The sequence below is a fragment of the Siphateles boraxobius genome, unplaced genomic scaffold (genome assembly GCF_051911475.1).
Source record: "Siphateles boraxobius isolate OS27281-9 unplaced genomic scaffold, OSU_SipBor_1 19, whole genome shotgun sequence".
Lineage (NCBI taxonomy): Eukaryota > Metazoa > Chordata > Actinopteri > Cypriniformes > Leuciscidae > Siphateles > Siphateles boraxobius.
Genome location: NW_027508799.1, coordinates 32,756,671 through 32,775,309, shown reverse-complemented (window position 1 = coordinate 32,775,309; position 18,639 = coordinate 32,756,671). Strand labels below are relative to the sequence as shown.

Sequence of the window (18,639 nt, the reverse complement as noted above, 5' to 3'; positions counted from 1 at the left end):
CTGTGTTACGTGCTGACGCCAGATGTATATGAGCGCACGCGGCGGGATCTTTTCCCCTTTTAGCGCCATCAGAGCGGGAGTCTCGCGCTGTTCACTGCGCAGTAGCATCTCCTCCTCAGACAGACCTCTACTCGTCGGCTCCTCGGTAAGGACATATACCACTGAGGGGCTGAATGTCCGTGTTTATAGTAGTCTCTTTGTTCATACTAGAAGATACAGTACGACTTAAGTCGAGATTTAAGTCGTCAGAATTGGTAATTTAGCGCGTGAGCTAACCGTTCAGTCAGCAGCCATTGAAACAGACCCCTCCATGATGGAGATGAAAATGGCTGTTCGTTTTTTAAATATCGTTTAAATCCAAGTTTAACCGTTAAATAAACTGGCGTTTTAATGTTTAAACGTTTCTTTGTTGACAGACTTGATTGGTTACAGTTGTTATAAACATTGTCTTGATTGTCTTTTCTCGTGTTGGTGGATGATGGTAGTTGGTCTGATCTGGCGGGTAAGTTTTTTTAGGGGGTGTCTATTCACGTTGTCGGAAAAATGAAAATTAAACCAATTTGATTAAAACGTATTTATTAATGAAAGTCTGATGCAGTGACGTAAATGTGGCACATGTTCGATCATGATTAGGATACAATTATCTGATGTTTTTACGCATGCTAGTTTAAATTCAGCTTACTCTAACGTTTTCCTCATAAGCTTGAATCTGAATCGTTGAATGGCTTTGGTAATTTCATAAGTTTTCTCTTGTTGACTTGTGAGGGTTTGGTTATAAGGATGCTGTGCTGCTAACAGCTTTAGCCGGTGAATCTGTGGAGGAAACACGTGGTGATGTGGCCTGGTGAGAATTGACCACTGCACTGACCCGTGGATCAAATTCAAGATCATTAACCCAGTTTAAGAGTTAAACAGCTGTTTTAAATGGTAGGTTTAGGCGTGCCTGGACTTAGTTGGATAGTTTGATGTTTAATTCGTCACATCTGTATGAGATCTGGCTGGTTAGTTGCCAGGGGCTCTTATTGAATAGAATAATGCTGTACTATTGAAGTCAGCCAGTAATACAATATTTAGTTTTCTTTTTTTTTTAGATTGTATTTATTTCTGGCTTATTCTTTGCAAGTTTATGTCAACTTATGTTAACACGTTTATATGATTTTATGCATTAGAGTTTGATCTACAGTACTGGTCAAAAGTTTAGAAACCTTACTATTTAATGTTTTTGAAAAGTCTCTTATGCTCATCAAGCCTGCTTTTATTTTATCAGAAATACAGGGGAATAAAACATGAATATTGAAAAATATTGCAACTTAAAATAATGGCTTTCTATTTGAATATAATTTATACCTTTGATACAAAGCTGAATTTTCATCACCCATTATTCCAGTTTTCAGTGGCACATGATCCTTCAGAAATCATTCTGATATACTGATTTGATACACCGTTAATATCAATGTTGGAAAGTTGTGCAGCTTAATGATTTTGGAGCCTGTGATACTTTTTTCAGGATTCATTGATGAATTAAGAGTTAAAAAAGGACAATTTATTCAAAATAGAAATATTTTCTAACAATATAAATCTTTACTATCACTTTTTATCAATTTAACGTCCTTGCTAAATAAACGTAGTGATTACTGACCCTAAACTTTTGAATGGTAGTGTATATTGCATTTTAAGGTACACATTTACAAACTTATCAGTTCTAGCTTTCCCTGGGAATCGAACCAATGACCTTGGCGTTGCAAGCGCAAATGCTATACTGTTTGAGCTACAGGAAAGCGATGTAAAGCTTTCAACTTGTGCATTAAAGGGATGGTTAACATGCATGAGTTTCTTTCTTCTGTTGAACAAAAAATAAGATGTATAAATAAGATGGTAGCCAATGACTTCCATAGTTTGTGGTGGGGGGGAGGAGGTTGGGGTGTGTGTGACTTCCATTGCTGGAAGTCAATGGCTACCGTCAACTGTCTGCTTCTGTTTGTTTAAAATATCTTCCATCTGACAATTTTCATTTTTGGGTGAACTATCCCTTTAATTCGTGACGAGACAGGCTTCCCTCAGTCATGAAAAAACAATGAATTGTGATTTTTAGGTGTGGGAAAATCATGCACTCTCCTCTAGTCAACATTGTAGACCGTAAATTGCAAATTATATGAAAAAGTCTGTGATAAATCATGGTGAAGTCTTGGAAATTTGATGGTCATAAGGTTTAGGATCCTTAGAGAGACTTTTTAACAAGTACATTTAACCTTTGCTCCCAGGTCGGATAGCTTTTATTAGGTTTAACCGCTTTCACCGCTGACGAATGGTTATCAGAGTCTGGAGGAAACCTGCCAGGACCTTTGTCCCGGTATTGTGACGCGCCATGATCCGTAGCTGCCATTGTTTGGGAAACTCTTATGTGTCTGTATTGACAGGTTTCAGCTTTCCGATCTTGATGCAAACAGAAAGAGGAAGAGATTAACCTTCAAATCTGTCAAGAATGGATTCTGCCAGGGTGGTGTCAGGTCTTCATGTTATTGATCTTCTACAGGCGAAGAGCCTCCTGTCTGTAGCGATCAGCTCTTGAATGAATGAAGTTGCTCAGTGTTGCCGCTGGAGGTCTGGACGTGGGCGTCTGAGGTCTTGTTTGATCCGACTGGCTCATAGACTTCAGATTTGGAGGCGGTGGAACTGGCTCGTATGCAGGACTGCACTAACAAATGGATCTTTATTGCTATATATATGATGTTTATTGCTAATCTATCTCAGAAACCCCAGGGGTTGAATTTCTGCCATTGAAGTTTTTTAGCACGGGGATGGCGTGTGCAAGTTTCAATACTTTTGCATCTCAAAATTTGGTCTGATTGGACATTTGGACACATCTGGATGCGTTTATGCTTTTGACAAATGTCCATTACGTAATTGGTTAAACTTGTGCATATTGGATGCCTGAATCACGCCAGTGTAGCGGGTAAACAATCTCCCGACAGATAAGACCATCAGCGACCGAATTTGGCTTGAGGCTGTTGAACATAATGGACAGCATCAACATTTTCTTTTCTCTTTCTCCTCTAGGAATCAGAACGGTAAAACAACATGGCAGATCTCGACAAGTAAGTGCTTGTTTGTCTATCAAAGAGCTTTTACTTTAGACTGTGTCAGTAATGGTTTGATCATGTATCATTGCCCAGTTTGACAGCTTATTGGATTGACACCCTTCTCATTATCAGTTAAAATCTCTTCATGGCTGTTGTTTGTGCATTAAATGGCACATAATCGCCCCTCCCGGCTGATGCTTGTTTAGCCTCACATGACCAGTGAACTGATCTGTACGGTCCTAACCTCTCTCCTCCCTGTGAGGGACACCGAGGCCAGCAACGTGTGCTTTCACCCTCAGTGTGGCATCCCAAGCATTTATACAATGCCTAACACGTGTTTGTAACTCTACAGCTCTGGGTTTACTCATTCGACACGTGATGCAAGCGATAGCTACGAATCACCTGTTGTTCACCACAGGAACTTCCTGTCTCTTAAGAGCGCCGTATATGTGATGCCGTTTCACATGCACCTGTTTTTATTTCAGCCGAAATAACAAATGGATGTGCTCAGCGCTTCAGGCCCTGCCTAAGTTTTAACAATGAACATAAAAGCTTGAATGCATAAACTTTTTCTCGTAAGCAAATTTTTTTTTAATAGTAAGCTAAGCTCTTAACTTTAAAGATCCTAATAATGATCTCTTTTAAAAGATCTCTTAGGAGAAAGTCATATTAACCTCAGTTGAAGCAATATTTAAGACTCGCAAAGTTAGTTGGGAATTTTTTTTTAAAGAGGATCTCTTTTTTGCAGTCTACTAGAACCGGTTTTTATAAATAAATCACATTTTTGACCAGAGTTTCTCTCTTCTCAGTCTGTCAGTAACGCTCTGTTTAGTTTCGGTTTCTATGACGCTCCTCCTTCTGAAAAGCACTGTGCTCTGATTGGCTGGCTGGAGCAGTGTGTTGTGATTGGTCAAGTACTTTGAGTGTGTTTGGTAAATGTCCCAAACACATTAAGTTAAAACACGCCTACAACCAACTCAACCAGGCCCCGCCCCTTTTTTTGCATATGCTTTTGGCAGGAATTATTCAAATTAGTAATATTGTGTTCGTTCCCAGAAGAAAACTCAAGACTAGATGTTTCAGGGAGTTCAGAAACACTGATATAGAGAATAACTCATTTTGGAGTGACTTTGTGCTTTGTAACTTTGCAGTCATTTTTCATGATCAAACAGCAACATTTCACACTAAAGAAAGATGAACATAAAACATAATAGAACCCCTTTAATGTGTATTTGCAGTAAAGACCAAACTGAAATGGACCCAGCAGATATGGAGGATGTTGAAGAGGTGGAGGAAGAAGAGACTGGGGAAGACAACAGTAAAGGTATGACCTTTGACTTTCATGCATACTTTTCTCCTCGTTTCCTGTTATCTAACGGTCAACCAATAGTGAATTTTTTTTTTCTTTCTTATGCCAGTAACCAAGAAAGAAATATGGCTGATAACCAATTAAACTATCCTCCGCTGCCGGTGCTTGACAGTTCACAAAGGAATTAAAAACTATTGCCCCTGTGGTTAACCGATAACAAATAGTTCCACAAAGCAACTATCTGTGCGTATAAATCTCTAAAAACAAAGTATTGGTTGAGTGTGACTACCACTCGAGAGGACAGATGTACTGATCCACTTTATTTGCATTACAAATCATCACAACCAGACCAGGGTCCTCATTTATGACCACTGCGTACGCACAAAACAGGCCCTGAAAGAGGCGTACGCCACTTCCGACGCACATGTTGTGATTTATAAAAACAAACTTGACGGGAAAATTTGCGCACCTGCACGCAAACTGACCCATGCATACGAACATTTTGGAGATGGAGCAGTTTGGCGACACCGATGGTGAGCTGAAGTGATGTCTTTTTGGTCACTTTTAGACAGAAAATCTAAAGAAAATTATACTTATACAGAAAGATAATACAAATATCATTTCACTCACCAAGCCTATCACATGAAGCAAGCATCCATCCCTTCTTAAATGTCCACGTCAGCGAGCGCGTTGGGCCGTTTAGTAGGAGTGGCACGATCCGCCTTTTTTGCCACCGATTCCGATACCTGGGACTCAGTATTGGCCGATACCGATCCGATCCAATACTAAAATAATAATTAAAAAACAGTGCCAAATTACCTAATAAACTGTATCTGTATGCCTCACTGTGGGGAAGAGACTGGGATTATTCTTTTGTTAAAGGCATCAAAGCTTGACTTAAACATTATTTTCCTTACTTTGTAAAACAATACAGACAAAATATATACTATATAATTAAAAGACAATTATTTTTAAATTTTAAGCGCAACTTTTTAATGAAGCAGCAACATATGATAGATTGGATAGAACAACTAAGGCTATCAATAAACTGCCATTGCGCAAAAGTATGGTAATATGAAAGGCTCCAATTCAGAGCGGCACGAAACCTTTTGTGCATCCCGTGCGCAGAACGATGCGCTCGAAGCAACATGGAGTCACGGCGCGCAGCGCCTCGCATTGAAAAGTCCAAAGCACAAAAATAAGATATACAAATATTTCTTTATTTATTCATTAGTATGAGCCTTTTAACAGTTTTAAATTTCAGTTAATGTGCGAGTGAAGAGCAATTATATCGCTCTCTACTCAAGTGTTGTGATCACTGAGGAGTTGTGTTGTGATCTAACAGACACCCGGTAGAAAGTAACACGTGAAACTCCAGCACGTTAAAGTGCTTTTATGCAAACCATAGACCTTTATCTACAGATCTACAGTATAATAATAGGAACATTGACTCATCTTGGAGAGTGTTTCATCTTGTTGACTGTTTTACCCGAGTGCTGTTTGACGCTGAATGGAGAATTATTGACAGCCGCAGCGGAGGGAAGCACTTAGGTGAAGATTAATTTAACGATTTAAATCTGTACCTCATATTAAACTATATGTAATGGCTTCAGAAAACTTGGAATATAGTACACGGAAACATTATAGCGCTTTATAATGTTTTTGTGCCTTTTGCGTTGTATAACAATAACATTCGTAGGCTACAATATCGGATCGGATTTGGATGGTCTCGTCTGGCGATACCCGATCCGTGAAATATTGGTAGTATCGGAGCAATACCGATACTGAGTATCGGATCGGCGCACCCCTACCGTTTAGTGAAATTGACGCATATATAGCCTATCTAAAACCGCAAATCTTCATTATAAGTCCTAATCATAAATACAGTGCATGTTCACAATAACAGTTTAAATAAATAAAAGAATGATTTAAACTTTTTTACTTCTGATGTAAACATTTAGATTAAATTACATGAAATCATTACTGAAAAGTTACAACATTTTTTATATTCAATAAATAGAAATATTTGTTGTGGATGCAATGCTTTCGAACCAGTTTCCTCTGGCATGCTGTGTTTTAATGTTTAACTACAGAGATAATTGCTTATCATGATAATAGCAGATTGTCTGAGAAAATAGTTTTGTGCAAATAATGCACAACAAGGTCTATCTGTTTCCATTAAAAACATAAATCAATTAAAAATACTCTTTGGCCAGTGGAAAACATTGAGAAAAACTTTCTCTGAAATGTATTTTACACTATTTGATTTATTTATTCAAAAACAAGGTAAGGATAGGCTACTAAATGATTTTTATTAATGTAACTAATGTGACCACATCCGCATTTCATATTTTCCTAATGTCTTGTACCATTAAACATGTTATCATGTGGATGAATAATATGCAAATGATATGCAGATGAGGATATGCATAGTAAAACTAGGCATTGTAAGCTCCATATATGGTTGTTTCGGGGAGGAGACGCATGTGCGCACAGTCTTCCGCTAACTGGGATTTATAAAGTGAATTCTGCGCAGGTTCTGGCGTACGCATGGTTTTATAAGTCTGAATATTTTTTTGCGTATGCCAATTTTTGGCTTTCTGGCGCACGTACACTTTTAGTAAGGATCCTACGCACCGTTTTATAAATGAGGCCCCAGGTTTGTGTATCATGTTGCAGTGATGTCTGATTCTCAGAACCATAAATCAAATATGTAACAATCAAAAACCATTATAAAAGTACATCTTTTGTGTACAAGTGGAACTTTAATGCTTTTAAAGCAACATCTCGGACTTGAAACTAACCGATTTGCTAAAATGAATCAGAATTTCTCCATTGAGCTTATAGTGTCTTTTTATTGTTTCGAGTCCCTTTGCTGTTTTTCTTCACCAGGCTGCTGTGTAGGAAAATTAAATGCGTCTGTCATGGATTCTTATCGCTGACACGCACACCTGACAGTCGATCGCAGTTATTAGGAAGAGGCTGTGCGCGCGTTAGTGCTGGCACTTTTTGTGTTGGGTAACATGATATCAGTCAGTAACCTCAGTGACCTTAGCTGTGTTTAGCAGCTGGACCGAGCCATCGGGCAGAGCATTAGCGCAGCTCAAAGCGTGTTTAATATCAAGTAATACGGGCATTAGATGTGCGCTTGCTCTCTAAAAATTGCTGCTGTCGCATTGACCTCGCCTGTGTTTTCCACTTTATTTTTGGGATCTTTTTTTGACCCTTGGTGAAGAAGGTGCCCTAGTTCTGAGAGTTGTTGATTGGATAATAAAGGCATCACACTCCGCCCCTTGTCATTGTTTGGTTCTTCCTGCTGTCATTTAAGAGGTATGTTTGTTTGCTCTGATTTTAGCACGTCAGCTGACGATGCAGATGATGCAGAACCCCCAGATTCTTGCGGCACTGCAGGAGCGATTGGATGGACTCGTGGGATCTCCCTCAGGGTACATGGAGAGGTATGTGTGAATGCACCCACACACATATATATGCAGAGCACAACTTCAAAAAGCTCCCTTGTTTCTCATTGGCTGCATCTGATTTCCCTACTTTGCTAACACCGACTGAATTAAATGTTTCTAATTTTGGCCATATCCTCTTCTTGCTGCTTTGCATCATAGTTAAAAATTAACGAGGGCTTAGCATGCCATCAAAATGAATATAAATGCTAAAAATTCTAGATATGAGGAGGGGGGGGTGGCCCATTTATTATTATTTTTAATGAGATTTCATTATTTAAAGTGCGGTTTTCCCTGAATATCAGCACAATTGCAAATGGGATGTTCATTGAATTGATGTATAAAAAGTTATTCTTAAGGGAGTAAGATTTGACAATATTAGGGGCTTTTACACCAGAGGAACGTTACCATAGTTCCTATTACTATTGGTAGATGTACCCGCTTTTTGGGGTGTTCGCACCGCAGGCACTGTGAATGATTTTAGTTATACGAACACCTTTTTGGGACTAAATTGGCTCCTACTTCAAAGTAGGGTCTAACCCAGGACAACACTACCAGTGATGTAAGTGTGCGTTTATTGGCTGAACAAAAACGGTACCCGCCACTTTTAAAAAGCTGTGTAGACGGATTACATAATAATAATAATAATAATAATAATAAATTTTATCTATATTGCGCTTTTCTTGTACCCAAAGCGCTACAAGTACATTACAAAAGTAAATGCATTAAAAATTAACATACACCAATTAAGACACAAACACCTTCTTAAAAAAGATGGGTTTTTAACAGTTTCTTAAAAGTCGTTAATGTTGTAGCATTCCTAACTGTTAAAGGAAGTGCATTCCACAACCTGGGGGCTGCCACAGAGAAAGCTCTTTCACCCATCGTTTTTAGTCTGCAAGAAGGCCGTTTCAGTAGAAAAGAGTGGGCGGAGCGGAGAGATCGAGAGGGCATATATGGCGTAATTAAATCACATGTATATGATGGTGCAGTTCCATGTACAGCTTTATATGTTAAAATAAGAGTTTTAAAATCAATACGGGCATGTACCGAAAGCCAATGCAGGTTCCTAAGCACACCAGAGATATGCTGACGAAAAGGAGTATGTGTAAGAACACGTGCAGCTGAGTTCTGCATGTTGCAGTCGCTTAATGGACTTTGCAGGTAGGCCATTAGATAAAGGGCATTACAATAATCAAGCCTAGAGGTCACAAGTGTATTGACAAGCCTCTCAGCATCAGGTAATGAAAGAAAAGGCCTGATCCTGGCAATATTCCTTAAATGGAAGAATGCAGATTTTTATATGCTCTTGATATGTGCTTCGAGTGTTAAGTGAGAATCAAAAATTACACCAAGGTTACGTACTTGAGGTGATGGAGACAGTACATTGTTTTCAATTTCTAAATTAAAATTTTTACCATTACAGGTAGCTGCAGGGGTACCAACTAAAAGAACCTCTGACTTAGTACCATTTAATTTAAGAAAATTGTGGTACATCCATAATTTAATTTCGTGCAGAGAGTCAGAAAGGGTTGCTGATGTACCAGTGATATTAGTTTTTGTGCTTATATAAATCAGTATCCTCAGCATAGAAGTGGAACCCCAAACCATGCTTTCTAATAATCTGCCCTAAAGGAAGCATGTAAATATTGAAAAGTATTGGGCCAAGGACAGACCCCTGAGGGACACCATGACATACCTGTCCAACGTTAGATTTATTATTTTCTAACGTAACGAACTGGGTACGATCAGTGAGGTAAGATTTAAACCACTCCAACACTGTACCGGAAATACCAAGCGAAGTCTCGAGTCTGTCAGTCAATATAGAGTGACACAGCGTATCAAAAGCTGCACTCAAATCTAACAGCACCAAGATAGTAAGGGCACCAGAGTCAGCAGAGACGAGGAGATCATTCATAACTCGGACCACGGCAGTCTCAGTACTATGTCCTGATCGAAAACCAGATCGAAAAGGTTCTAAAAGCTCATTCATGGACAAGTGAGAATGTAGTTGTGACATAACACGTTCCAAAACCTTCGCCAAAAAAGGAAGATTAGATATTGGCCTGTAATTAGACATATCAGACACATCACACCCAGGCTTTTTAAGAACGGGTGTGATGGAAGCAACCTTAAGGGCTTGGGGAACAAGTCCAGTAGTAAGAGAAGCATTAACAATGTTCAGAATGAGAGGACTGATAGATGACAGACGCTCCTTGAGAACACGAGTTGGAATAGGATCCAGAGTACAGGTAGAGGAACTCATCGTCATAATTAATTTGGAAATGTAATCAATGGTGACCGTTTGAAATCTAGAAAACCGGGTAAGTGGACAATTTACAGGCTGAATCTCAGGAGGTGCACACAAAGAGACAGAAGTAATAGACTGATAAATATTCTCAATTTTATCAGTAAAGAATATCAGAAAATTATTGCACTGCTGCACAGTGGAACAAATAAGTGAATTGGTAGGTTTAAGGAGTTTGTTGATTACTCTAAACATCTTGTTTGGTTTTGCAGTACCGTCATTAATGATTTGAGAGTAATATTCGGTTCTTGCTATTTTGAGGGCATCGCTATACCGAACCAAATGCTCATCATACATAAGTTTATGAACAGTGAGCCCTGATTTTTTTATATTGTCGTTCCAACTGCCTGTTCTTTGCTTTAAGAGCCCTGAGCTCAATAGTAAACCAGGTTGAAGATTTCGAAAATGAAACGACACGTTCCTTCCTGGGGACCAGCACATCCAGAGTTGATGATAAAATTAAATTATAGTGATCAACAGTATTACCTGCAGGACTCTAATTGATCATACATGAAAACTGATTAAGATCAATATTTTTAAGATTTCTAAGACTAATAACCCTCTTTTGTAGTTTTTGAAGAGGAACAGATAAGTTAAAGCTCAAGAGCTTATGGTCACTGATACACAAATCTTTGCCTTCAAGCTGATTAATATCAGCACAAGCTGTACACAATAAATCAAATGTATGACCTTTTCTGTGAGTAGAAAAGTTTACAAGTACTCCATGAACATGGAAAATGGCGATAAAACAATACAGAAAGCTCATATTAACAACATTTACCTGTCGCCTTTGTCTGTGCCGTTGTTTATTTCTCAGCCTCTAATATGTAGCACTGCAAGTTGTCGTAGATATTGTCTCTTTTCCCTCCTTTTTGCTGTTTCAATTGCATTACTTAGGACTACATTCCTTCTCCGTTATCACAAAGTACGACACACAACAGAAACACCGCTCCGATCACGCCGTCCTCCATGCTGATGTTGACGTTGTTGAATGCTGGGCGCCCTCGTGGCTAGCTGCTATAACTGAGTTCCTATAACTACCTGGAATGAAAGCCCCTAATGTTTATATTGTATGTTTTACAAATGATAATCGTTCCAAACGAATCCACAGCAGAACTGTTTCTCGTCTCCAAACAACAAATAGTGGCGTTTCATTACTCAATGTATCCGGATGATTTTGATTTCGTCTTATTATTCTAGTTGAATTTCTTTAAATGTAAGAATTTGGCATAAAAGATGAAAGATGTAAAATGTAAAAACTGCCCTTAAAGGCATTTCAAAAATCTGAAAATCCGTTCAAGTGCATCATGGAAAAGTTAATTTCTTTTTTGTTTATAAAACTATAATTCTGAGTCATTCATGAATTATTCATTTGCCCCTTGTGACCATGTTGTGTTTTTTGTTTCTGCGCAGCTTACCAAAGGTGGTGAAGAGACGCGTTAATGCCCTTAAGAACCTCCAGGTCAAATGTGCCCACATCGAAGCTAAGTTCTACGAAGAAGTCCACGAACTGGAGCGAAAATACGCCGCTTTGTATCAGCCTCTCTTTGACAAGGTGAGACCATTTCTTTCATCCAGAAGGAATAACGTTGGGTTTATTCTTGTAAAAGGTGCAGTTTAAGATGAAACAACTTGCTGTTGTTTACCAGAAGACAGTACCGAATGTTCAAGCCGTTATATTGACCTGCTGCTTCAGCATTTCCAACTGCAGCAAACACCAAAGTGTTCTCCAGTGCTGAGATCCTGTGGTCAATCGAGGACACGAGACAAACAGCAGCCAAAGAGATGTCTTACAGAGAATAAAACCTGAGCTGGAACTGTTTATCCTCTCCCATAGCACTTTCTCTCTCCCAGAGGAGTTGTGATGTCTGAGAGGCTCAATTAAAAGAGAGGGGGTTCTTCCAGATATTAAAGCTGGAGAACATTGCTTTAGTTGCTTAAACTATTTAAATCTTACAGCATAAAGTTTGCAGTTTATTCTGGCCAATTGCTGACCACCTATACTGTTATACACACGAACATTTTGATGATAATGCTGTTTGGACCTAAAGATTCTGTGAATTAGCCTTTTATTGTTTAATGGACGTTTTGACGTCTAAAAATGCATTTGAACTTTTGTGTCTTTAGCGGAGTGATATCGTGAGAGCGGCATACGAACCCACAGATGAGGAGTGTGAGTGGAAACAAGATGAAGAGGAAGAGCTGACAGTAAGTAAGCAGGTACAGGTGATCCAAACCTGCATGCTCTTCAAATGCCACCTCATTTATATCATTCTTGTATAATGATTTATTCTGGCATACCTTGACTCTGTCTGGCTCTCTGCCTTTATCAGGAGGAAATGAAGGAAAAGGCCAAAGTGGAGGAAGAGAAGAAAGATGAGGAAAAGGAAGACCCTAAAGGAATCCCAGAGTTCTGGCTCACAGTTTTCAAGAACGTCGACCTTCTCAGTGAAATGTTGCAGGTAGGGGAAGAACGGCCAAACGTGGGCTCACCAGGGAGTGATTGTGACCGTAGTAGTGTTCAAAAGCAGGTCGTGCAACATGGGAATTTACAGCGAGTGATTTCTCTTTGGAAAATGTTGGACTTGTCGTTGCTGCCATCTAGTGATGTGAAAGTGCACCTTGCTATTTATACAGGCATCATGAAACTGCATAATGTAACTTTCCAAAAACTCAGTTTCTATCAGGAATTAATATATAATTTGATTATCGCAGTTTTATCAGAACATGAACTTGGGCTAGTTGATCGGATTATTATAGTTAACTAAAATTAAAAAAAATTAATAAACAAAGTTATTTTATTTCCGGTAGACGACAAAGCAACATTTCTCATTTTCATTTAGTCTTGCATGCATTTTCATTATTATAATGTGCATTTTTATTAAAGCAAATAGACCAGATTAATTGGTGTTTCTATTTATTTTTTTCTGTCTAGGAACATGATGAACCAATCCTCAAGCACTTACTAGATATTAAAGTCAAATTCTCTGACGCCGGCCAGCCAATGGTGAGCCTGAAAGTCGTTGTTTTCTGTGTGGTGTCTTTAAGCTTACAGCTCACTCACTGTTTTGTGTGTTTGGTCTCTTTTCAGAGTTTCACATTAGAGTTCCACTTTGAGCCCAATGATTTCTTCACACAAACAGTCCTGACAAAGACCTACAAAATGAGGTCCGAGCCAGATGAGTCCGATCCCTTCTCATTTGACGGGCCAGAGATCATGGGCTGCACAGGGTACGCATCAACTTCTGGCTTTAACTCCATTGAGGGCATTGATATGCCAATGTTAATCTGTGAGACTGGAGAATGAATGTCTTGTGTTTTCAGATGCACGATCGACTGGAGTAAGGGCAAGAACGTCACACTGAAAACCATTAAGAAGAAACAGAAACATAAGGGACGTGGCACAGTTAGGACGGTCACCAAGACGGTCCCCAATGATTCATTCTTCAACTTTTTCTCGCCACCTGAAGGTAGAACAACCTTAACTATATATATGTGTGTGTTTTTTTTGTTGCTGATAATGACATGGTCTAAACTTTCTTTTCTTAAATTTTCTTTCCAGTTCCAGAAACCGGTGAACTGGTGAGTAAAACTTTTTTTGTTTGTTTTTTTGCCATGAATTTCAAGAACATTTTGTAACTTTGTTCTAAATTTGGAAACGCATTTACAAAAAGGTTCTTTATTGGCATTTATGGTTCCGTGAAGACTTTTTTAACATCCATGGAATCTTTCCGTTCCACAAGATTCTTTAGAATTTTAAAATGTTCTTTACACTAAGAAAAAAAAGGCTCTTTTTAAAACGAATTACTAAAAGATTCTTTGGGAACCGAAAATATTTCTTAAATTAAGGATGTATGCATGGTGATTCATCTTTGTGAATAATCTGATATTTTGGCCAGTAACCATGATGTCTGGAGGTTATATATCAGTGTCTGATGGTTTGTTTTTGCTGTGTTTAGGACGAGGACTCAGAGGCGGTGTTAGCAGCAGACTTTGAGATTGGTCACTTCATCCGCGAGCGCATTGTTCCCAGGGCGGTGCTGTACTTCACTGGGGAGGCCATCGAAGATGACGATGATGACGTGAGTGAGCAAGACATCCTTTGTCATAAAGTGAAATGCTTTATTTCCAAACATCTGACCTCTGTGTTTCTGTTGTGTTCTCCAGTATGATGAGGAGGGAGAGGAAGCCGACGATGAGGTTAGTTTTCATTTTGGTGTTAGTTTTTATCATCTTAAGGCCCTTGTCTGTTTGTAAACCGTGTTTGTAATTTGCAGGAGGGTGAAGAGGAAGCCGATGAGGAAAACGATCCAGACTATGAGCCCAAGGTAAGAGTCCAGATGTCTATCAATGCTCCTCAAGGCAGTCTGATACTGAGATCTCAACATACAGAATACATACGGTCACCTCCACTCATGCATCTCCGCCTCTCGCCCTCAAATGCTAATCTGGCAAAAAAATCATATTCTTTGATTTTATTATTTTCTAGTTTATTCACAGCTGTCTTTAGTTCGTTCAAGAAAGAAATCCAATTGAGAACACTGTTTTCTTGCCGAGTTGATGACTGACTGCAGTGTTGGCATCATCTCTGTTTGGCTGTTATTGCAGGAGCGTTCAGACCTTTAACCCTGATTTATAAATACTACAGTGCAGCTCTAAAACGTCATGCGTCAATGTTGAAAATATCCTGCCCTACAAGGGTCAATTTGCACAGTCCTTTTCCTATTTTTCACTGAATCTGAACATATGCATCAGTACTTGCTCCAAGAGGCCAAGGTTCAGGATGGGAAATCTAATTTATCTTTTCCTCTGGCAATTACTGACTGACTTGTAGGGCTGCACGATTTTGGGGGGGGGAAATCAATCATGTTTTTTTTTTTTTTTTGGTTCATCAATATGGCTATGTAGTAGTAATACAAATTACTAAGACAAAAAGAAATATTACTATTGTCAAAAGATTTAAAAGCATTTAAGAAATCAACTACATTACCATTTTTAAGTAAGTCTTAATTTCACTCTGAAACACTTAAAATCAAAAACACAATATGGCTTATTGTGATCATTTCGATTAATCGTGCAGCCTTGCCTCCTTTTTTATAATATTAGAACATTATGCAAATCGCTCTTCTGGATGAGTGAAGCATCACTGCACGACCTTCTCGGCGCCCGAGGCGTTTTTCACAAACTTCTGTCAGCATGTCAAAGTTCTGCCCATGCGTCTCATCTTTTCTTGAAGCATGCACTAAACGACTCTACATTGATGTTGTATTAGTCAAGAGTAGAAAAACACCGACTTTTGTAAGCGACGACATTATTAACATGTTATCTTTTCAAGCACTTTGGCACCTTGTGAGTTCCTCTCTAAATTTCTCCTCACTTAGGTGTAAGTGATGTCTGTAGTAACCCTGCCCTGGTAGGTAACGCTCCTGAATCAGTGTCCCTCCCTGACCCTCCTGTTGCGTTTTGAATCCCTTCCCATGATTCCACCCCATCCTCACACTAATTACTAACACACTCGGTTGTTGTGCTTGTTTTTTTCATTCTTTAACCATTGTGAGTTGGCATTAGCATCTGTATTGTTTCTGTATGTTGAAGCATCTGAATTTGGTTTGTTCTCCAAATTAAACCCTGATTTGACATGTTGTCTGATGGAGTCTTTTCCCGCTGAGGGTGGAAAAGACCGACCACACTCGTTCTGTCATGCCATTGGTGGAGCCCGGTGTCAGTCATTGCTGTGCCATCCCTTGGGCCCTATGAAACGTTTTATTTTGATGTTTGAAATTTTTTTTTCATTCTTCTGGATTCATTCCCCCTCCCATTTTAATGGTTAAATTAAATCATGAAACTTAAAAAAAAAAAAAAAAAAAAAAAAGTTTAGCAAGTTACTTTAATACCACATAGTTATATATGCCCCCCCCCCCCCCAATTCTGTTTCATTTTCATTTTTCTAGATTCTGTTTAAATGGTTTAATTGTATTAATAATAATGATTAAATATATATATATATATATATATGGGAACTTTTGATTTCCTTTTTTCACTGAAATTTTCAATGTTTCTAGATTCATGGTTTATCATGAATGTTTACAAATAAATGCAATTAAAATTACTTTGCTGCAAGTGCTGCACAACAGAGGTTTACTGTATAAATTGAAACATGGGGAGGGGGGGGAATTTATTCCTTATAATAATTATTATTTTTATTACTTTACTATTTTACAGTAGAACATAATGTATTTGTCACAATTTCTAGTTAAACCATACTTATTTTCACCGGGTTGTCACGGAGACCTGAATTTGTGTATGGTTTGACGATGAAAAGGTAAAAGGCTTTTGAAGTTATACTGTAAATACCTAAATTATTATTTTTTGACTGGATGATTCAGGCTGTTTTCCGCATCGTGTAAATCATAGGGTCCTGTGTCCCCTCAGTTTGTGACCGTGTGATTTGATTGGCTGAGGACCCAGCTGTTGGTTTTACAATTGAAATGATTTTTTTCCGTGCATGAAAAGTAACTCTCCCTCCTTCTTTTGGTGCTTTACAGAAGGATGCCAACCCCCCAGAGGAGTGCAAACAGCAGTGATGGCGGCGCCCGCCTCCTTCAGGATCCCCTACACTGTAACGGCTTCAAACAAACATAGTTACTTACCGCCTTACAATGTTTTGTATTTTTCTTGGTAGAAATAATTGAAAAATAAATAAAAGGGTTTCAAGATTTTTGTTACAAAAAAAGAAAAACAACTCCTAATGGGAGCCGTTGCTCATGACGCATAGTATTTTACTAGACCGGTTTCTTTCTTTCGTTTTCCTTTTCTCTCTGTGTACATGGTTAGAATGCAGAAAATCCCTCAAAGCATGACACTTGTTTCTTCACTGCTAAACTAGTTGGGTTCTCGTGAAGTCTTTTGTATTGCTCTTAGACAACAGCTGTGGAAAGACTGTCCAGTTTACAGGAAAAGTGATTCCTTTACGCTCTGAGCAACCAAAGCAGAGGCACGAGACGTCTGTCTCGACAGGGTGGCACAAACGTGTTCATTCATTCAGTTCAAACTCTCGTGTGTAATCAGGCCAAATCAGTTCTCGGTTAAAACATTCCCACTATTTCCGCTTAAGGTTCAAAGACTTCAAAGTTGCAAACTGTGTTTTGTTGTTGGTGACTGTACATTCCTCATCGTTCTTCAGTAGACGCTCTGCTGCATGACTTTTTTTTTTCTTTTCTTTTTCTTCTATGAGCACTTTGTACTGTGTCATGTGTTGGCAGCGTCTCTTTCCAACGTCGATTAGACCAAGCGCTTAACGTTACGCTGGCTTGCCGTTATTCAGGTGGGTTCTCTGCTCCATGCATCTCTCCAGAATGCAGTTACAATGATCCCAACGGCCTCATTGTAGGATTAGACTTAGTATGCGAGAACCTGATTGGAGGAGCCAGTTATAGTTGGTCTCTGGTTTGTTTCTGAGCTCGGCCCTGAGTGATGTTTGTTGAGGAGTCTGTGGTGACACGCCACCCTCTGTTTGGCAGGCCTATCACTGTGAAAGGGTGCGACCGTCTGTGTGTGTGATTGTGTGTGTGTGCGCACTCAGAGGAAGGTCTTCGTCTCCTCTCACTCGTAGCGCAGCCCAGCAGGTCTGAAGCAGATAGAGCAATATTTTCACACCGAATCCCAAACGCCGCAGTATCCCGTGTCTCGTAGCCCCGGCTCTGTGCACATGTCTAGCTCAGACGTGTGGATCGTCGATTAGCAGCGGGGGTCTTTCTGGGTCCCCTCAGCAGCTGTTGTCAAAGCAAAATGCCATGCTACAAAATACTAATGTACTCAATAACTGTACGTGGATGTATATTCATGAAAAATAAATTGGTAAAATGTGCAAGCCTTTGTCTGTCTGTTTCTTTTCATGTATAAATCCTGAAGTTATTACGTGAAATCTCTATAATGTGGCATCTTTAAGTTCAACTGTAATTGTCAATGTCATGATGGTCTGTGGCAATTTTTGTAAATATTTGTAATCATTCATTGACTCCACTAGGTGGCAGCGTTGAGTTTAAATTCCCTTAAGTTAAGTTTGACCACACAAAATTATCAAGTTTGATGTGCAGTCATTTAAGTGATCAAATGGGCCTATTAAAAACTGCTCCGTAACCCATAATAAACCATATTTACCTTATGTTGCTAGAAAGATAATCTCACTTGTTTTAAATCTGTAATGGATGAGAAAAAAACCTAAGACTTAATGCAGGAAAAACGTATTGCACTTATCTTTAATTGCTTTATTTTTCAATTCAGTCTTATGATAGGAGGTTGAAGATGCTTATTTGAATCAAACATTACAGTTGTTTATTAGGACACTTTTATATCTACAGTGTAAAACAAGTTTCTGCCTTAAATTCAGTGCAATCAACTTGGATATTTAAGTAATTTCAACTTAAACTACATTACACTGATTTAAAAAGAGTTGAATCTTGTATTACTTAAAGTTGAAAGTTG

General features: G+C 38.8%; 1 protein-coding gene across 4 annotated transcripts; it reads left to right on the top strand.

Annotated features, from left to right (window-relative positions):
- Positions 1-2: 2 nt before the first annotated feature.
- nap1l1 (nucleosome assembly protein 1-like 1) lies at positions 3-18,025 on the top strand. 4 transcript variants are annotated; one of them, XM_077235068.1, is made up of 15 exons: positions 3-145; positions 3,058-3,095; positions 4,319-4,404; positions 7,745-7,847; positions 11,569-11,710; positions 12,283-12,363; positions 12,489-12,617; positions 13,091-13,162; positions 13,247-13,386; positions 13,480-13,625; positions 13,718-13,737; positions 14,115-14,237; positions 14,323-14,355; positions 14,433-14,483; positions 16,701-18,025. In XM_077235068.1, the coding sequence occupies exons 2-15, from the start codon at positions 3,079-3,081 to the stop codon at positions 16,737-16,739; spliced, it is 1,182 nt and encodes a 393-aa protein (XP_077091183.1). In that variant the 5' UTR covers positions 3-145; positions 3,058-3,078; the 3' UTR covers positions 16,740-18,025. The 4 variants fall into 4 exon arrangements, with proteins under 4 accessions (XP_077091183.1, XP_077091182.1, XP_077091185.1 ...); XM_077235067.1 differs by having other exon boundaries at positions 9-145; positions 12,283-12,375; XM_077235070.1 differs by lacking the exon at positions 16,701-18,025 and adding an exon at positions 15,537-15,563 and having other exon boundaries at positions 9-145.
- The last annotated feature ends 614 nt before the right edge of the window (positions 18,026-18,639 follow it).